Consider the following 18,373-nt stretch of genomic DNA (forward strand, 5'->3'; position numbering starts at 1 on the left):
ATACAGATTTTTACAATAAAAATGTATTTGAAAAAAGACCCGCCGGAACTAATAATAGTGAATTAAATGTGAGGTAAAATTAAGTGAAAAAAAATTTATATATATATATATAAATCTATTAAGTATACATCAACAAATAAATAAATATATATATGTTTTCTTATTTTTGTTCCCTTTGTATATTAATTTGAGTTAAATATTGTAGACTAAAATAATCTAAAAATGTCTCTTATAACAATATTCCAAACAACTTCTATGAGAATTTCTATGAAAATAAGATATATAACGATCCATTCAAGTTTGTATCCATGTTGCAATGAAAGTTCATTATTTAACATATCATATAAATCCTTGATAATATCTAATCTTTGATTAAGTACCTCAACTCTCTTAGGGATATCCATGTAGTTCCTACAAGCTAGATAAGGTGTTTCAAAATCCTGTAATTCCCAAAAAATGTCTGGTGTGTCCAAAATGTCAGTTTGCAAATTAATGTAAAAACGATTCATAAATAATTCCCCAATTCTTTTGCTTATGTCCTCTCTATTATCTTTTATTGTACCTGTTTTAGCAAGACTCTCAGGTAATGATCTTGTACTTTCAATAGTTTCATCTACAACATATTCAAAAACAGATAGTTTAACACTTTGGCTAAGAGCATAGCTATAAGCTAATTTTTCCAGCAAACTATCTGAAACAAGATAAATGCTATCATGTTTGATTGATGACTTCTCTCCGTAGTTATAATTCATATCATCATCTTGTAATTCGTTTGTAGATGTATGTAGTGGTTGGTTCACATATCCTTTTAATAAATTAACAATTGTTATTCTTTCTGTTCTAGTTAAATCCCAACCAACAACGCAACCGAAACGAAACAAATAACATATTTTATCTTTATTCCATCTTAAACATAATACTTCACTAAATGTCATCTCAATGTGGATTTGTTTGCTAGATAGCTCACCTTGCTTCCAAGCTTCTAGTATTATTTGAAAATCAAGTTCATTCGCAAAACAACATGCCCAAACAACACCTGCTGGTTCTTTTGGTTCTTCTGCCAATTCCTTTATAGATGTCTGAACATCTGCTCTTTTTCTAGCAACTCTAATGTGAGATTTAAAATTTCTGCTTCTTAAGTTTCCATCAGAAAGAAAATCTGTATCGTCCATTTAAATAATCTAAAAAATATAACGGAAATTAGTACTATTATTCAAAGGATAAGAAGTGGAAAATGACTAAATAGTTATAAAATAAAATAAATATGATTTATTACATAAGGTACATTTTTCTTTAACTTTATTTTGACTTATTTATTATTAGACCATTGTAATCTAATTTATAGCCTGTATGAGCGCCTCTAACTTAGCGCCTGATTATAAATAGGGATGGGGTACCTAAATAATATTACATTACTAACGAAAATTAACATTATATAAAATAATGATAAAGTCAGTATATATATTTTATTTAAAATACTAACATATTTATTTAATATCAAAATAATTTTAAATAGTTTAGTTATTTAGTTGATTCTTTTTAATTAAGGAGCATAACAAAAATAATAGATACACTTTATAATATTACTTATTCCATAAATCAAATAGAAATTATTGTAATATTAAAATGGGTGTTCATAATTATTCAGAAGAAATAAATGAGGTATGTTATTAACTCTTAATTTTCATGTGTGTATGTTTAATTATTTATTTAGATAGAAAATTGTATGAATTCAGGTTACTATGAGAAAGTGTTGTTATTGATTGGTGAAATTGAAAGTAACAATGCTGATAAAAATGTTGATTTAGATACATTGTTAGATCTAACAAAATTAAGATGTAAATTAAAATTAAATCAATTGGAGATTGAAAATATAGAATCAATCTATCACGAATATATAGAAAATCAAAAATATGGTAATGCTGCGATTTGCTTGTATGCTATATTTTGTGTTCCAGAAACGTCGTATGAAAGAAAAGAAGAAATAGTTAAAGAATTAAAACAAATATATATTAAAAATAACAATGAACTGTTGATAATAGAAATTATACTTGTATTAATGTATATATTATTAGAAGACTATTCTTCAGCAATATCTATTTCTGACTCAAATCCTAATTTAAAAATTATTCAAGTTTTTATTTATTGTACAATAGATAGATTTGATCTTGCAGAAGAGGTTTTTGAAGATATCATGGAAAATTACGATGCATATTTTGGTGATGTGGAATCCTTATACTCATTTTCTGATTTTAAAGAATCATCTATTGTTAGAATAGCTTCTGCATGGTTACAACTTCTAAAAGGTGAATATAACTCATCATTAATAACATATGCTAATTTACAAACAGATTTTGGTGAGAATTCCAATATAAAACTACCGAATAATTCAAAAGAAAATCAATCTGTCATTATATTAAATGGAATATCTGTTATTCATATGCAAAGAAAGCATTTTAATGACGCTTATGAACTATTACAAAAAGCTTATATGATTGATCCAAGGTCTCAAGTTACGTTATCAAACTTAATTACATGTTCTTATTTCATGAATTTTAAAGAGCCAGAGAAATATATAAATGAACTTAAATCAGTGAACAAAAATCATTGTAAAATATCTTCTATTGATTCTATTGAAAAAGCATTTAAAAATATTTAATTTTTATATGTGTATTATTTGATATATAAAGTTACTGTTATAATAAGCTATTTTGTTGTTTATATATAATTAACTTCTTTTTAATACCTTGTTTCTCTATTTAATGTTAGTTTGCATCTTTTTAATTCACCTCAATCATTGATTATTAATCGCACATGTTGCAAAATGTACTGTCATCACCCCTCCCTGGCGCCAAACTAACATATTTTGAGTAAAATAAAATCTAATAATAAAGTGCTAAAATTCGAAATAAATATTCATTGTGAAAATTAAAAAAAAAAAAAGAAAAAAAAGCAAGTAAAAATAAAGGTTTGGTAATATTTGATAATAACAAAATAATTAGTAAATTAAATGGAGCTTATCTAAAAGGCAACATTAGCAGTTAATTTTATTTTATTAAAGTTTACATGTATTAACTAAAATGGTGGATGTTTTATTTGATTAAACTGAGCATGATTATTTATTATATTATTTCACTTAATGTCATTCATTAATATAGTTAACAAGGTATTATTTAAATATTGTAAACATACTAATATTTATATGTTATGTATAAATTTAATTATATATTGCAAAACTATAGGTATTATTTTGTATTATTAATAATAAGCGATTGAGCGAAATGAAATAACTATTTAATACTGTGTATAGTGAGTATATTTATAATAAATATACATGTGTAAATTTTGGATTAAGTATTTTAATGAATATTAAATATCTTGGCTAGTACATAATAATTATTATAATAATCAGTAATGTCAGGAACAAACATAGAGGATGTAGTTGTTAGATGTAATCTTAGCGATGGTTTTGTAAATGTAATATCTGAATCGAGTTCTAAGGAAAGATTAGAAATTAGAGATATTATTTCCGGGTGCGAATTCGAAAATAAAAAGGACAATAATTTAGAATGTGGTGTGGAAGATGAATCTATTAATTATTCAGAATTATTTTCATCTTTAAATAATAAACCACAAAATTGGGACTTAATACAATATGAAAAATTTAAAGAATTATGTAAAAATGTAATAAATGAGATATATAAAGAAAAAAATACGGAAAACGATTACATATCATTAAAAGATGATGCAAATAAGGGTGTAATAGATAACTGTTGCAAAGTTATGTTAACACCATTAAGATTGCTAAGGTTTTTAGTAGGTTTTAATTTTAACACAGGAAATGCTTTTACAGCGTTTTCAAAGCATATAAAGTGGAGGAAAGAATTTAATATTGATACGGTAGTTAGACCATTTGTAATTACAAATATGCTTCCTAATAATAATATTGAGATGGCACCATTACATAATACGATAACTAGATATTACCCCTGTAATTTATTGCTTAGAGAGAGCACAGGAGAAAAAAAACCATTAAAGGATAGGTCTGGAAATATAATATGTATAGAAAGATTTGGTTTATTAGATGAAACAAGATTATTGGGAGCGGTTAAAGTTGATGAGTTATTGCTTTGGTATTCATACCATATGGAATACAGAAGTATTTTATTAGACAAACTTTCACTTGAAAGTAAAAGTTTTGTAAGAGCGACATGTATAATGGATCTGTATGGTTTAACGGTTTCTCAAGTTCATTCATCTCACATTATTACTATTCTTAGAAGAATGATTCAGTTAGCTTCAGATAATTATCCAGAAGGTATGTCTTATGTTATATTTGTGAATGCACCGAAATTTTTTTCAATAGTTTGGAATTCATTCAAATCATTATTAGCAGCAAGAACAGTAGAAAAAATTCTTGTATTAGATGAGGATTACAAAGAAAGATTATTTAGTATTGTTTCAATAAATAATTTACCTCAGTTTTTGGGTGGTCTCACTACGGAACAATATTCAACAGTTCCAAATACGGGCACTTTGCTCTTAGATTGTTTCGGACTTGGAGATGATAGACAAACACTTCATATAAAAAGAATGAAAAAAGAAAGAATAGCTATTTCTATTATAAAGCCAAATACATTTGTATACTGGACATGGGGAGTATTGGAGGGAGAAATAGGTTTCGGAGCAAAGTATTTGATAGATGACATGAATTATTTAAGTAACTCCAACGCATCTAGTGTGACATATCAAAACAGCAATGTATCATATATTAATAAATTTTATACTACTGATAATTTAGATATTATTAGTAGTGATAAAATATGTTTAAAGGACACTAATAATAGTATATTACAATCATCAATTCAAACAAAAAATCACGATGTTCAACATGAAATTACAATAGTTTCTTCATCTAAATTTGATTCTACAAAAGCATACAGTGGTTCTTATTATGCGTCTGTACCAGGTTACCTGATTTTACAATGGGATAATTCTTGGAGTTTATTTTCTGGTAAAACCATTCATTTTGTAGTTAAAACGACAAATTCAAAACAAGAGAGCATTAAAAAAAATAAAAGTGTTGATTCTTACACTGATGACAACAATAACAATGATGGTAATCACAATAACAAAAATAATAATAATTGCGATAGTAGTATTAATAATAATGATAACAATGACAGCGACAAAACTAATAATCATAACAAATTAAGTGATAAAAATGACAGTTTACTTAGCAGCAGTAACATTAATAAAAATAGAAACTTTCGTGATATGAATGTCAATATTGATAAAGACAATATTACCAGCAAAAATAACAGGACAATTGAGGATAATAAATATATTCTTGAATTATCTAATATTGGTGATGTTGTGTCCCATAATGTTGCATTATCAACAATAACAAAGAGGAGGCCTTCTAAAAATCATAAATCAAATAGAATTATAAGTAATAGTATCGTAAATAGTGACTTTTTGGAGATACAGGACTATAATAGCAATGCTTACTTTATGGTTCCAGTTTCTGGTAACAATAAAATGACCAAGTCGTTATCTACAAATACACATACATCAAAAAGAAATAAAAAATATAAAAAAAATAAATCTTTGATGCTTAATGACAATTGTGTTAGTCAAAAAAATAATCAATATATTAATAAATGCATTAAAGTGTGCAACTTAAATAGTGTAAATAAAAAAAAGTTGCAAACAGATAATAATAACAGTTCAAATTATGATCATATAAACGTTTCAGAAGAAAAGAAAAAGATTTTTAATGAATCAAATTATAGTCTAAACTCTAATTCAGAGTCTGAGTTTGAAAAAGAGTCAAGTAATTCTGAATGTAGAACTAATTTTTCATATGTAACGGCATACTCAGTGATAGAAGATTCAATTGGGTCAGACGAACATGGAAGTTCTATAGTACTTAATTCATCCAGAGGCTTATTTTTAAAAAAAGACTATTCAAATTATGATAAAAATGAATTTAATAGTACACACTTAAGTAGAAACAACGCATTTTATAGTAACAGTAGCAGTTACATTGAAGATAATTATTTATATTCTCCAAATGAAATATTAAATTTGAGATTAAAAAGAAACGATTCTACATATATGAGTAAATCAAATAAGGATTTATTTTCAATGAATAGATATTCTTTTGTCTGTACAAAATCTATCGAGTCTAGGGTTGACATATATGGACATGAAAATTTTGGGTTAGAGTCTTATAATTCAATAAACAGGCAAAGTTTTATTGAAAGTTATTTAAAATTAGGTGATTCTATTTCTGAAGGAAGATGTTTTAGGTCCTCTTTCAAAAATAAAAACAAGTCCTATGTTAATAATAATGATGTTAATAATAGTAATAATAATAATTGTAAAAAGTTGGAGAGACTACTTAATGGAGTTAAAAAAATAAAAAATATATCTGAATCGCTTTTATCTAAAACTTGTTCTTCTGAAAAAAAATATGAAGGTTTCAATAAAAAAAGTGTTGGTATTAAAAAAGGAAGAATTGAGTGTAAGCTTTTTGACAAAATTAAGAATAAATTTAAAACAACATAACAACTACCTTATAATAGATTTACTATTATTGTTGCTATAATTATATTTACATTATACCAAGTTATAAAATTTTTTAATTTTTATTGATTTATGTTACCTTTTTCATTTTGAATACAACTTTTCTCTGCAAAATTGAAGGAATTACTTTAAAATACTTATTAATCATCGTTATTATTATTTATTTATGTTTTTTTTTGTTTAATTTAGAATTAATGGTAGTAATATGCGAGACATGTGTAGACATTATTCACATTAATTTAGCATTAAGGCATTTATAACATAACGAGTTATTGGTAAAAAATTATTTATCATTAAAATGAACGATTTTTTAAAATAATAGATAAATTAAATAGTACTAAGTGATAAAGAACCTTGATCTATACAAAGATAGGTGAAGAGAATATATGGATGTATTACTCCTCTAATTCATCTTCATCGTATTTAATATTAGTGAGATCGAGCTCTTCGCCAGTGATATCCTTCCAAAGTCTAAGAACATCATGAGTGAGAGATTCAAAATGAGAGGATGCATCACACGATTTAGAAACAAATATATTATCTGATCTTCCTGAAGAAATAGGTTCATATATGTCAGAAGTATAAATAAATTGTTCTTCAATAGCATTACCAAGAAGTTTAATGGCCGGATTAATTTCCAATAATGGGTTATCTGTTTCAACAGTTGTAGATATTATTGAAATATATTTACCTTTAAGAGCCACTCCATGAGAACAAGAAACCATCATTACATAAATATCGTTTTTTCTCCTAAGCTCATTTTGAGGTATAATAATTTGGCATGAAGAAACATTATTTGTATCTGGTATAGGTGAATTTAATATACATATACAACGAACTACCTTTCCTACACATCTAACTCTTTGTTCTTTTATACTACCATTGTTAATAACATATGATGGATCGCAAATTACCATATTGCATGTAGCTTTACCTTGAGATGTGACTATACCGCATACCTTGCCGTTATCATCAAAGAGAAATTTCTCTGGATTAGTGTTTAACATATAAGTGCCTCCGTGTATTGCACATAATCTCGAAAATCCTTCAGGAAGCCCACCCAAACCGTAAATTGGGTATATAAATGGTGATTTACCATATCTGCTAAAACTCTGCATGTACAGTTTTATTTTGTCCAATGTTTCACCAAAAGGCATATTTATATAATCGTCGTTAGTGTATAAAGCGATGGCATGACCAATAAAATCAATAGTTGTCGATGAAAGACCGAAATAATCGTAAATATCTTTCATTTTTGTATTTTTTCTGTCAAAACCCAATTGTTTGCTTTTGTCATCATCAGACCAATTTGCGACAAATGAGAAAAAAGACCTACAACGATTTTTTTCAATAATACCTAATAATGGGCTTTTTAATGCCTCCACCTCTGTAGCAGGTACTTTGTGTATAAACTTAGGATTAAATATTAGTCCTCCTTTTTGAAATTGATATACAAATGTACCCTCAATAACTTGCCATTCTAAATACTTAGTAACTCTTGTTTTTAGTAATATCTTAACTAAATCTCCACTTGCCATTACAAATTTAGGTATTAAATCAACATTCCAATCACGATTTGCACCATATTTTTCTGGAGGGTTTGATCCTGGCCTAAACTTTTTATATAAAGTCGTCAAATTTAAGGATGCAGCCTCACCACCATAATAGCTATTTCTATCTATATGCAACACTTTCCGACCTGAAGTTGAGAGCAGTCCACTGATTATGCATTCAGTAAGGCCAGTACCACATACTACCACGTCATAATTCTCGTCCATTTTAACTCTATTTGCGAAATAAACTATTTAAAAAATATATATGTCTATATCTAGCAATAACAACAGTATAAAATAAAACAGTGAGTTACAATTAAAATATAATGATTGATAAAATTATTTGAATAACTAATAAACTAATATATGTGTGTTTATTTTACCGTATATTCTTATATCAATCTCTTCCAAAGCTCTAACTTATTTTACTCCTTGGCCTTTAAGAATAACCTAATTCAAAATAGGTACTCAAGTAGGCGCCGCATGTGGCGGCATGATCTTGAAATATATTATTCAACAGATTGTGATTAAGAGTTAGGAGAAAAGCGTAAGAATGTAATTAGGTCATTTTTACAAGTTTAAGAACATAAAAGGGTAAAAATATTCAAACTTGGAATGGCTAAAGCAGTGTATTCACCGTTTAAGTTTAAAATGTAGTTTTCTTGAAAACTAAAATAATGGCATTACTGAAGTTTTATTATTAATATTCTGCTTTTTAAAATTATTTTCAAGCTTATAGGTCCTATAGTAATAAATAAAAAATAGTGGAAGCGCCAATGCATGTAAACCTTATTTAAATAGATTAAAATGTATTTGAATTAAAATAAATAAAAAAATTGTGAGATAAAATAAAAGGAATAGCATAAGATTAAAAATTTTAAAATGTTGGAAGAAAAAGTAGTGGATATAGTACCTGAATTAATAGATGACGCCTTTGTTCTCGCAAGATGTGAATATATGATTCAACTGTCATTTTATACGCCTGATCTTCACATAACAAGAGCATGGTCATTGATAACAAGAGAACAGAGGGAGTCATTTAATAGATATGCATCAAATTTGGGTGGTCATGTAATACAGTCAATATATGACTTATCAGAACTTCCAATGAATCAAAATTTCGAAACAATTTTTGGTGAAAATAAAATAACAATAAATTCGAAAAAGATGATATTTAAAAATGGGGCGTTACCATCACCTAGTGGATTCGATTCCAATCCTATGGGAATTTATAGATTTGTGGTTTTTACGCTAGCTTTAGGACCAATATTAATAATAGATGAGGCTGATGGTATGAGATCATCTATTCCATTTCCCCCAGGTTATATGTGCAAAACATGGCAAAATCCAAATGTGAAGCACGTACCTTCAACGCAAAGTTCATTTACAGCAAATTACCAAGTTAAATTTTGTGATCAAATACTACCTACAATGATAGTAGAAGTTGAATTTAAGCCACTTAGAATTGAAATATCTCAACCTATATGTGAGATGTGTGAAATAAACATCTCAACATTGTATTGTGAATCTGATAAGGCTCACTTGTGTGTTTCTTGTGATGAGTATCATCACTCTTCTTCAAGATTGTTATCTAAACATCGAAGGGTACCTGTATCACAAAGCCCATACCAATTTGGTTTTTGTCCGCATCATTCAACGGAAAGAATAGATTCTGTATGTATGAATTGCTATATACCATTGTGTCCACACTGCATACTGATAGGACAACATTCCTCTGGGGATGCAGCGGAACATATACTAATATCAACAACAGATGCAATAAGAATGGCATATTCAGGCATATCACAAAGTGATTTAGAGTTGCATAAAAGAAAAAGCCAATTGGTGGAGTACTTGTCAAGTCGCCATAATCATATAAATGATATAAGATCAAACTATGACGATATTCAAGAAAGAATAGAGTTGGCATCAAAAAGTTTGTTACAACAATTAATTGCATTGAGAGAGAAAAAAATGTCCTTTATAATGTCAATAAAAAGGCAGTTACTGACTGAACTGTTGTTAATTGAATGGATGGAAGCTTTCTTTGCTCATTTGAGATTAGCACTTCTTCCATCAGACTTTCTGGTATACTCCCACAGACATGATCTAGTTTGTAGCCATTTTTTTGGTGGCAACTCAAATATACTCGTTAATAATAATGTAATTCCAAGTTGGGTGCAGGAAAAGTTTTTTGTTGATGGTGGTTTTAATGTTATATCAAGATCGAATGAAACAAGTGAATTACTTGACATATTTAAAATAGAACAAGATGAAAATGCCAATGGCTTATCAAAAGACGACAGTCATATAAATGAGGATGAAAACATTGATTCACTAAATAAAAAAGCGTTAAACTTATCTTTAGATTCAAAAAATGATTTAGTTATTGATTCTATTTCAAAGTATAAAAAAAATGCTACTGCAAAATGGAATGATTTTGATCACGGTGATTTAAATAGCGACAATCTCTTTAATTTGTCAGGAAAAAACTTACCTGTGGAGCAAAAGCTTCTTACATCTGACGAGTATAATTCCTGTAAGCTTCCTAAACTGAGTATAATGGGGATTAAGGAAAGTAATGAGAGTTTATTAAATGATAAAGTAGATTCAGAAGTTAAATATCCAGTATTAAGAAAAACAAAACTGATACCACAGATGAAGGATTTGGTTAATAAGATAGACGGTACACTTGGTTATAATGATTATTACGGAAATTCAAGTGCACTGAATTATCAAAACAACTCTGATGAATTATTAGATAATATTATATTAACAGTTAAAAGTAAATTGGATAAAAATAAAAAATGCGATAATGACAGCGACTATGTTTGGTCAAAAATTAAATCTGAAGCAGATGACGGTGATAAATATAATTCAAATACAAAGAAGGTTGTTGATAATATAATAAATAGTAGAACCAGTGCGGGTTCGAATAGTTTTTACGACAAAACAGTATATTCATATGTATGGGATCCGAGTGTTGAGAAACCTATCAAACTTACACAGAAATATTGGGGGTACCTTGTTTCTAATAATTATGAATTACTTATTGCACTTCTTCATTCGGCACCGGTAATAAAAAGAAAAATGTTAATTCAAGATATTTTTAATATTTCAATATACATGCAAACATTTGACCATTTGTTTTATTCATTGTTACATTTTGAAATAAACTTTTTAAGCAACATACCTATAGACACGATGTTGGTTTCGTCATCTACTATAAACGACTTTTTTCATACTATTTTCAGAATATCAAACTTAAATAATGATGAAAAATCGTTTTTAGTACAACAAATGCAGATATCACTATTAAACATACTAAATCTTGAAAAAGGTCCATATACAGATATTATTGGTAAAAAAATTAAATTAAACAATAATACTGATGTAGATGAAAATGAATCAAAAGAGGACATAGTTGATAGGTCTCAACTTGATGAATATCAGATACTATTTGAAGAAAATATATACACTATAGTTGAAACATTTATTAGACATTTGGTATCTATTGATATAAAAACAATACCAAATACAATAAGAGGAGTAATGTATGGTATTATAGATACAATAGATTCAATAAGCAGTGATGCATATTTGCTTAAGTCTGAAAATAAGATAAATAAACTACCTTCAAAAACAAATAGGGTAACTACATATTGCACTAATGGTTCTATATCATTTTGCTGTCAGGTTTTGTTGAATCATTATATAGTACCTAGACTTTCTAATATAATATCATCAATAAACTATTCAATGATAAATGAACGAAACAATGGTCAATATTCTGAAATAACGGAGAAAAATGACATTGTTGCTAGAATACAGTGTTTTAGAAGGGCTATAAGTGGTATATCAATATACGTTTGGGAACCAACTATAAATACCCCAAGGGAAACTTTGAATAATACCGAGGCTAAATATAGGCAACTTGGGCTTGAAATATTTGCTTGGATGCAGAATATATTTACAAAACCAAGATTAAATTCACCCATCATATTTAGTCTTTTTGGAATGCCAAAAAGGGGAATAAATTCAACATCTAATATAAAAGACTATATGATGTGGTTGGATAATGCTCTTAGGAACGATGAACTTAAATCAGAAGGTGGCATGACTAAAGAAGACATTCTTAGATGTGAACATTTTGAGAATCTTCTTTCACTTGCTTTTAAAGGTATGAAAGGTTAACTAAATATTTAATTAAGTTTGTTAAAAAAAAAAAAATAATAATAAATAAATAAATAGACAAATAAATAACAATATTAGAATATTTTCCCTTACTGAAATATCATTTATATTATAATAGCGTTAATTTTTTTTTGTTTATTTAAGTCATTGGTTTTTGTGTTACTAACATTACATTCAGAGTAATTATTATAAAGATTTCCATTATTGACTTTATTTACTCCTAATATATTGTAATTCTGGTTTACAGAATAATTTGCAACAGGGAGAGTATTATTTTTTAAAAACGAAGACGATTTTCTATAAGATGAACTATAAGATAAATCATCATCTGTAATTGAAGATGAATGTGAGTAAGATTCATCTGAATCATCAAATGTACTTATGGATGATGAACTAATCAATTTATTATTGGGATACAATACTCTATTGTTGTCATAACTGATGTATTTGTGACATATAAGTTCTTCCAGTTTGACTTTATTACTTATACTATTAGAAATAATTGTAGATTGATTCTGAGGAATATTTTCAATGTCATTTACTTTTGTTAATTTGCATGTATTATTATTAGCATTTGGAACATAATCTAGTTTACCACCTAATTCAATATCAATTTTATATACAATATAGCAAATTATTAGTGCCAGCATGCAAATAATAAGGAAAAATGACTCAACAGCAATATATGATTTGAAATTAGAATGCAAGAATGCAACTTGTATTGGTGTAACAATAAAACCAAGATTTTGTATACATGTTACAACACCCAATGCGGTACCCAATAAATTAGGAGGAACACTTATACTTATACATGGCCAGTATACGGTAGCAAATAATGTATATCCAAACCCAAGTATGGTTATTGAAATAGCAGGATGTAGTTTTAACATCAACGAGTGAGCCAACGTTAACAATCCAACAGAAATTGTCAGCAATTTGCATCTCTCTCCAACACGATCTACAATCCAACCAAGTATTGGAAGAACTAAAACTGATACTGCATATAGTAAACTCATTATTATACCTGCATATTGTCTTGCTGTTGATGCCGGAATATCTTTATATTGTGTTTCAACTATTAATGGTCCTGCTATGTAATTAAATGGCATTATCACGCTATATGATAACAAACCTAAAATAGATAAATACCAGTATAGTCTACCTAATCCATGTATTTTTCTCCATATTAAAATGATTCTAAATTTAATGTTATTCATGTTTATTGTTTTATTTGTATTTACTATATCACTGTGTGATATCAACTCTGTTTGACTGTTTGTTATTGACTTGGTATTCTCTGCTGTAAAAACACAATTAGGATTGCTTGTGGAAAGATCATCTTTATAATATTTTTTCAAATTTCCAATTACACTTAAACCACCAACTATTAACAGTACGAGTCCAAACAAAAACGTCCAGTATACTGGAAATAGTGTGGCTATTATAGGTGATACCATATCACTTAATACAGAACCTATTCTTCCTATTGCTAAACATATGGATAATGCCAATGCAACCTCCCATTCTGGAAAGTATCTTATTAATAGTGAATTAAATGCAATTAGAGAGGATTCAGATCCGAATCCAAATACACATCTCCCAACTAACATCATTACTAAACTTTTCATTCCAAAACCCATTGTTATTATAAATTGACCCACTATTAAAAATGATATTAATATCATTGATAAGTAATATAGCGATACTGTATCTATCAGCACACCTGCCAATAGTGGAAAAATTAAATTGGGAACAGACACTAATGAGCATAATGTGTTATAATAATATTCTAATTCTTCCTTACTATATATACTTTCAAATGCATCAAATATAAACGGTGCTATTGCTGGAAGCGTATCGTTGCAATACATTATCCCCATGGTTACCAAACTAATACAAACCAAAAGCATCCAACGTGCTATTACTTGAGATCCATATTCACCATTTTCAACAATTCGTATCATTTCTTACTGTTATATTACTTTAGCTTTATATTTTTCAGTGTTGTATATATCCTCTTGATAAATAATTAAATAAATGTTATTACAGTTTAAATAAATTTCAAAGTATGATATAATATTTATTTAAATATAGTAAGCTGTTATTTAAAGCAAATTTCTTGTCTTCATTATAAAAAAAAAAGAAAAACCAAAATACTCTATTTATTATTGTATTACTAAATTATCGTACTTTTGCCTTATACTTCTTTTTCTCTTAAAAGAAAAAAAGAAATCACCCATACAAATTATACATTTATGATTGATAAGGTAAATTTAATAATTGCAATAATATTATGTTGGCTGTTATATTTATAGAATAATAAAATGATATTATATCATCAATTTTCCCTATATATACTTTCCCTTTTAATATTGATTACTTTTCAATTTCACAATTTTACTCGAAGAATTTACAGATAGAGCAGTTGATCCATCAAAATATATTCTTTGTTATTTATATATTCAGCCTTTTGAATTTTACTATTCCCTAATCGTTTTATAATTTTCCATTTAAATTTTATGTAATAAAACTTTAAAACTATCATATGCATGTTTGGGCGCGTGACTGTCCCGCTTTTTCTTTTTTGAAGTTTATATGCATGTAGTAGTTTTTATAGAAAAAGTAAAGAATTTTTGTGGCGGTAACTCAAATGATTATTTAAAAAACTAAGTTCTTTTTATATAAATACTTGAAGAAAAATAGACGCTATCGTTGATCTTAATATATATATTACATAAAATAAAGACTAATTTGTTCATATTAATTGTCTTTCAAGTTCACATTTCACAATTGAATAAACTTGCTGGAACAATCTTCAAATTATAGAATAACAATAAGATTGTGATAACTTTTTTTAATATATATATAAAATTTATCAATCTAAAAAGTAACTATCTTAGAATCAAATTCACTATAAATATTTTCTATATCAAATTCTTTTGACCAATTTGATACGAATTGAATAGAGTTCTTCTCTAAAGCTTCGTTATTTCCATTGTCTTTTGGTGGCAAATTGTAGAGAGGTATTTTTCCACTAAAAACATCGGAAAGTACTATCATTGAAGCTGAGTTAATATCAGGAATACCTCCTTTTGACAATTTTCCTCTAGATATAGCTACATTTGTTAAAAATTCATTTGAATTTTCGAAAGATGGTATTTTGTATATTCTATACAACATTTCATGGTCTACTTTCTGAAGCAATAAGTTTACAGGCTCAATGTAATCCTTTACATTTGTAAGTTGAACAGTGTTTCTTAGTACTTGTTTTGGATCAGTAGAATTACCTGAAAATACAACACCTGGACTATCTATTAATTTTGTTGTTGAATCTAAATCTATTCTTTGCAAATTTCTAGTTATACCTGCCACTGCACCAACCTTAACACAATAACTTCTTTTTAGTGAATTAATTAATGAAGATTTACCCACGTTTGGATATCCCATTACACCTATTGTTATCAATCTCTTTGAATCTTTATTGCACCTTGAATAATTTTTTATTAAAGACATTAATGCAGATACTCCAAAAGCAACACTACCTGAATTAATAAACTCTTTAGAAGCTCTCAAACCGCTGCTTTTAGATTGATTTACTCCGTGTTCAGTAGAACTATTCAATGCTGATTTAAAAGCTAATGTTGGAAACTCTTTTCTTAAATAAGTTAACCATTCTCTTACAACATCTCCAGGAACCAAGTCTATTTTATTCAATATCAATACTAACTTCTTTCCTTGTGATACGATTGATCTTTCCAATTCATAATTTCTAAATCCTATTGGATCTCTTGCATCTAATATTTCAAGAACAACATCTGACTCATCTATCAATCTTCTTAAATCACGTAAAAACGCTTTTTTTGATGAATCTGACAATGTGTTCTGCTCGCTTTTATTATTAGAGTTTAAAATAGAATCCAATTCTGATTTACTTGACAACTCAAAAGAATCTTGACGCGATAGTGCATTATTGACATATTCTGATAAATCACTAAATCCAAATAACTTGTTTTTTTTAGAATTAATATTATCAAAATCACTATCAATCATGTTTATATTTTCATCATTATTATTCTTATCTAGATTATTTTTCTCTTTTAGAAGCCTTTTTTTCTCTTCTTTCTCTATTATAAGTCTTTCCTTCATTTCCTTAATTTCGTTTAACATTTGCTCTTTAAATGGCCACATATTTGGTATTGTAAGTTCTTTTGTCTTTCCTTTTTTGTTTTTTATAAATGTTGATTTATTCGCTATTTTCTTCATTTTTTTTCTGTGTTGTGAAACCCTTTTCTCTATTTTATACTTTCTAGCTAGTGGCACTCTTTTGCTTGTACTCTTTTTTATTTTCATTCTCAAATATTATATTAATAAAAAAATTTTATTATATTTAAATAAAAACAACAAATTAATAATATCTATATATTTTTTTAATATGCCTATTTTATATTGTTATTGTAACTTCTAATATTAATGTATTTAACTACTTTGTTGTTCTCTCCTAATTAAGAAAGAAGGTTATGTCAAACAACAAAATGTATGTTTTATGTTATTGCTATGTTTAAATTTAATTTATTTTTAATAAATTCTAATCCTATAATTAAATTTTTTTTCCCCAGTTTACATTTGACATTCTATCCCAACAAATAGCATTGTCTCTGACCCGCGCTTTTATATTTATTAAAATAACATCTAAAGAAAAATAAATACATCATGCAAAATAGTTGCGTGTGAAAATAAACAAATAAATAAATAAACAATAAACAATTAATCTAGTGTTTTAATATATATCCACTTTCTCATAAATAATAACAATAATGATATTGAAAAATCATAATTAAGTTATCAGATTAGTTTTTGTGAAATAGTTTCTTGAAGAAGACCCGCATCCTTTAAGCTAGTGTTTGGATCCATTGAAATTTCCTTCGGAGGAAATCCGTAAATCAATCTGTATTCTCCATCTACAGGTGCATACTCCATAAAAATACAATGAAGATCTCCTATTGTATTGGTATGATTTAGTGTAACCACCTTTTTTTGTCCGTTATGAAATCTAAGTTGGATATTTGTGGTTGGTTTTGAATTATCAATAGAAAAATTAAAGTCAGAATTTATATTTACGTCATAACCAGAACCTTTAACTTGAGATAATGAATTACCTGAACCTGAAAATACTTCCATGGCTTTTTTTGGAGGAACGTAAACTTCAGAACTCCTATCATCTAATGCAATATGTACAGTTCCATTACTTAACGACCTTTTTCTTAATTCCTCAGGAGCAACTGACTTTCTTATATCATTCACAAATTCTTGATTTTCAGGTATAGATATATCTCTAAATTCTCCTTCGTCTAATATAAATCCATTCTTGTATAGAGTAATTTTAAATGCATTTTTTGGTATTCTGTCATTGTTATCAGAACCACCTGGATTTTCTACAGCAATGCCACTTTTAATCAGTTAATTAATTTATTTTTGATTACATTTTTTTTTTTTAGTTTCAGTGTATACAATAATATTGAAACTATTTAAAAGAGAAAGTAAAAAAACCTACCTTTTTTCACCTCCCGTGTAACTACTTGTATTATGACCATTGTCGTTATTACCTGAAGTGTTGTTTAAGTCAGATAAACCCCTAAACGTAATTAAAGAATATAAAATTAAATTTGATCAAAATACATATTTTAACGTCCAGAAAAGTGAAGTTAGAAGTATTTCTTAAATTTTATGTAAAATGCATTTTCTTACTTACCTAATAACGGGAGACATTTCAATTATACTTTTTTTAGTTATTAAAAAAGATATTTATAATGAAGTAATTTTATAATTTTTAAATACAAAAACAAACAATTTGTTATTCGTATTAGCTCCCTTTATAATAGCTGTTATTTCCGCAGCAGTTTGACAAATTTTAATCATAAACACAAGTTATATGTTTATGTAAAAATAATAGACTTAAGGCAACTTAGTAGTACTATTCTTAAACAATTAGTTACTTTTAAATCAAACAAACTAAATTGAATGAAACTTTACGCACT

General features: G+C 27.3%; 8 protein-coding genes across 8 annotated transcripts; 3 read left to right on the top strand and 5 right to left on the bottom strand.

Annotated features, from left to right (window-relative positions):
* Positions 1-206: 206 nt before the first annotated feature.
* Positions 207-1,172, bottom strand: FG386_001250 (uncharacterized protein; the record flags this gene model as incomplete). Its single annotated transcript, XM_067340643.1, has 1 exon — positions 207-1,172. One exon carries the CDS (start codon positions 1,170-1,172, stop codon positions 207-209), a length of 966 nt encoding a protein of 321 aa, XP_067198139.1.
* Positions 1,173-1,726: 554 nt separating this feature from the next.
* On the top strand, positions 1,727-2,659 carry FG386_001261 (uncharacterized protein; the record flags this gene model as incomplete). Its single annotated transcript, XM_067340654.1, has 1 exon — positions 1,727-2,659. One exon carries the CDS (start codon positions 1,727-1,729, stop codon positions 2,657-2,659), a length of 933 nt encoding a protein of 310 aa, XP_067198150.1.
* A 755-nt stretch (positions 2,660-3,414) lies between these two features.
* Positions 3,415-6,573, top strand: FG386_001266 (uncharacterized protein; the record flags this gene model as incomplete). Its single annotated transcript, XM_067340659.1, has 1 exon — positions 3,415-6,573. The coding sequence occupies one exon, from the start codon at positions 3,415-3,417 to the stop codon at positions 6,571-6,573; it is 3,159 nt and encodes a 1,052-aa protein (XP_067198155.1).
* Positions 6,574-6,986: 413 nt separating this feature from the next.
* Positions 6,987-8,369, bottom strand: FG386_001267 (uncharacterized protein; the record flags this gene model as incomplete). The annotated part of the gene is made up of 1 exon (XM_067340660.1): positions 6,987-8,369. One exon carries the CDS (start codon positions 8,367-8,369, stop codon positions 6,987-6,989), a length of 1,383 nt encoding a protein of 460 aa, XP_067198156.1.
* A 657-nt stretch (positions 8,370-9,026) lies between these two features.
* FG386_001268 (B-box zinc finger domain containing protein) lies at positions 9,027-12,338 on the top strand (the record flags this gene model as incomplete). The annotated part of the gene is made up of 1 exon (XM_067340661.1): positions 9,027-12,338. One exon carries the CDS (start codon positions 9,027-9,029, stop codon positions 12,336-12,338), a length of 3,312 nt encoding a protein of 1,103 aa, XP_067198157.1.
* Positions 12,339-12,442: 104 nt separating this feature from the next.
* FG386_001269 (uncharacterized protein) lies at positions 12,443-14,302 on the bottom strand (the record flags this gene model as incomplete). Its single annotated transcript, XM_067340662.1, has 1 exon — positions 12,443-14,302. The coding sequence occupies one exon, from the start codon at positions 14,300-14,302 to the stop codon at positions 12,443-12,445; it is 1,860 nt and encodes a 619-aa protein (XP_067198158.1).
* A 916-nt stretch (positions 14,303-15,218) lies between these two features.
* On the bottom strand, positions 15,219-16,688 carry FG386_001270 (uncharacterized protein; the record flags this gene model as incomplete). The annotated part of the gene is made up of 1 exon (XM_067340663.1): positions 15,219-16,688. The coding sequence occupies one exon, from the start codon at positions 16,686-16,688 to the stop codon at positions 15,219-15,221; it is 1,470 nt and encodes a 489-aa protein (XP_067198159.1).
* Positions 16,689-17,180: 492 nt separating this feature from the next.
* Positions 17,181-18,104, bottom strand: FG386_001271 (uncharacterized protein; the record flags this gene model as incomplete). The annotated part of the gene is made up of 3 exons (XM_067340664.1): positions 17,181-17,784; positions 17,890-17,970; positions 18,088-18,104. The coding sequence occupies 3 exons, from the start codon at positions 18,102-18,104 to the stop codon at positions 17,181-17,183; spliced, it is 702 nt and encodes a 233-aa protein (XP_067198160.1).
* Between the last annotated feature and the right edge of the window lie 269 nt (positions 18,105-18,373).

The sequence above is a fragment of the Cryptosporidium ryanae genome, assembly GCF_009792415.1.
Source record: "Cryptosporidium ryanae isolate 45019 chromosome Unknown contig_22, whole genome shotgun sequence".
Classification (NCBI taxonomy): Eukaryota; Apicomplexa; class Conoidasida; order Eucoccidiorida; family Cryptosporidiidae; genus Cryptosporidium; species Cryptosporidium ryanae.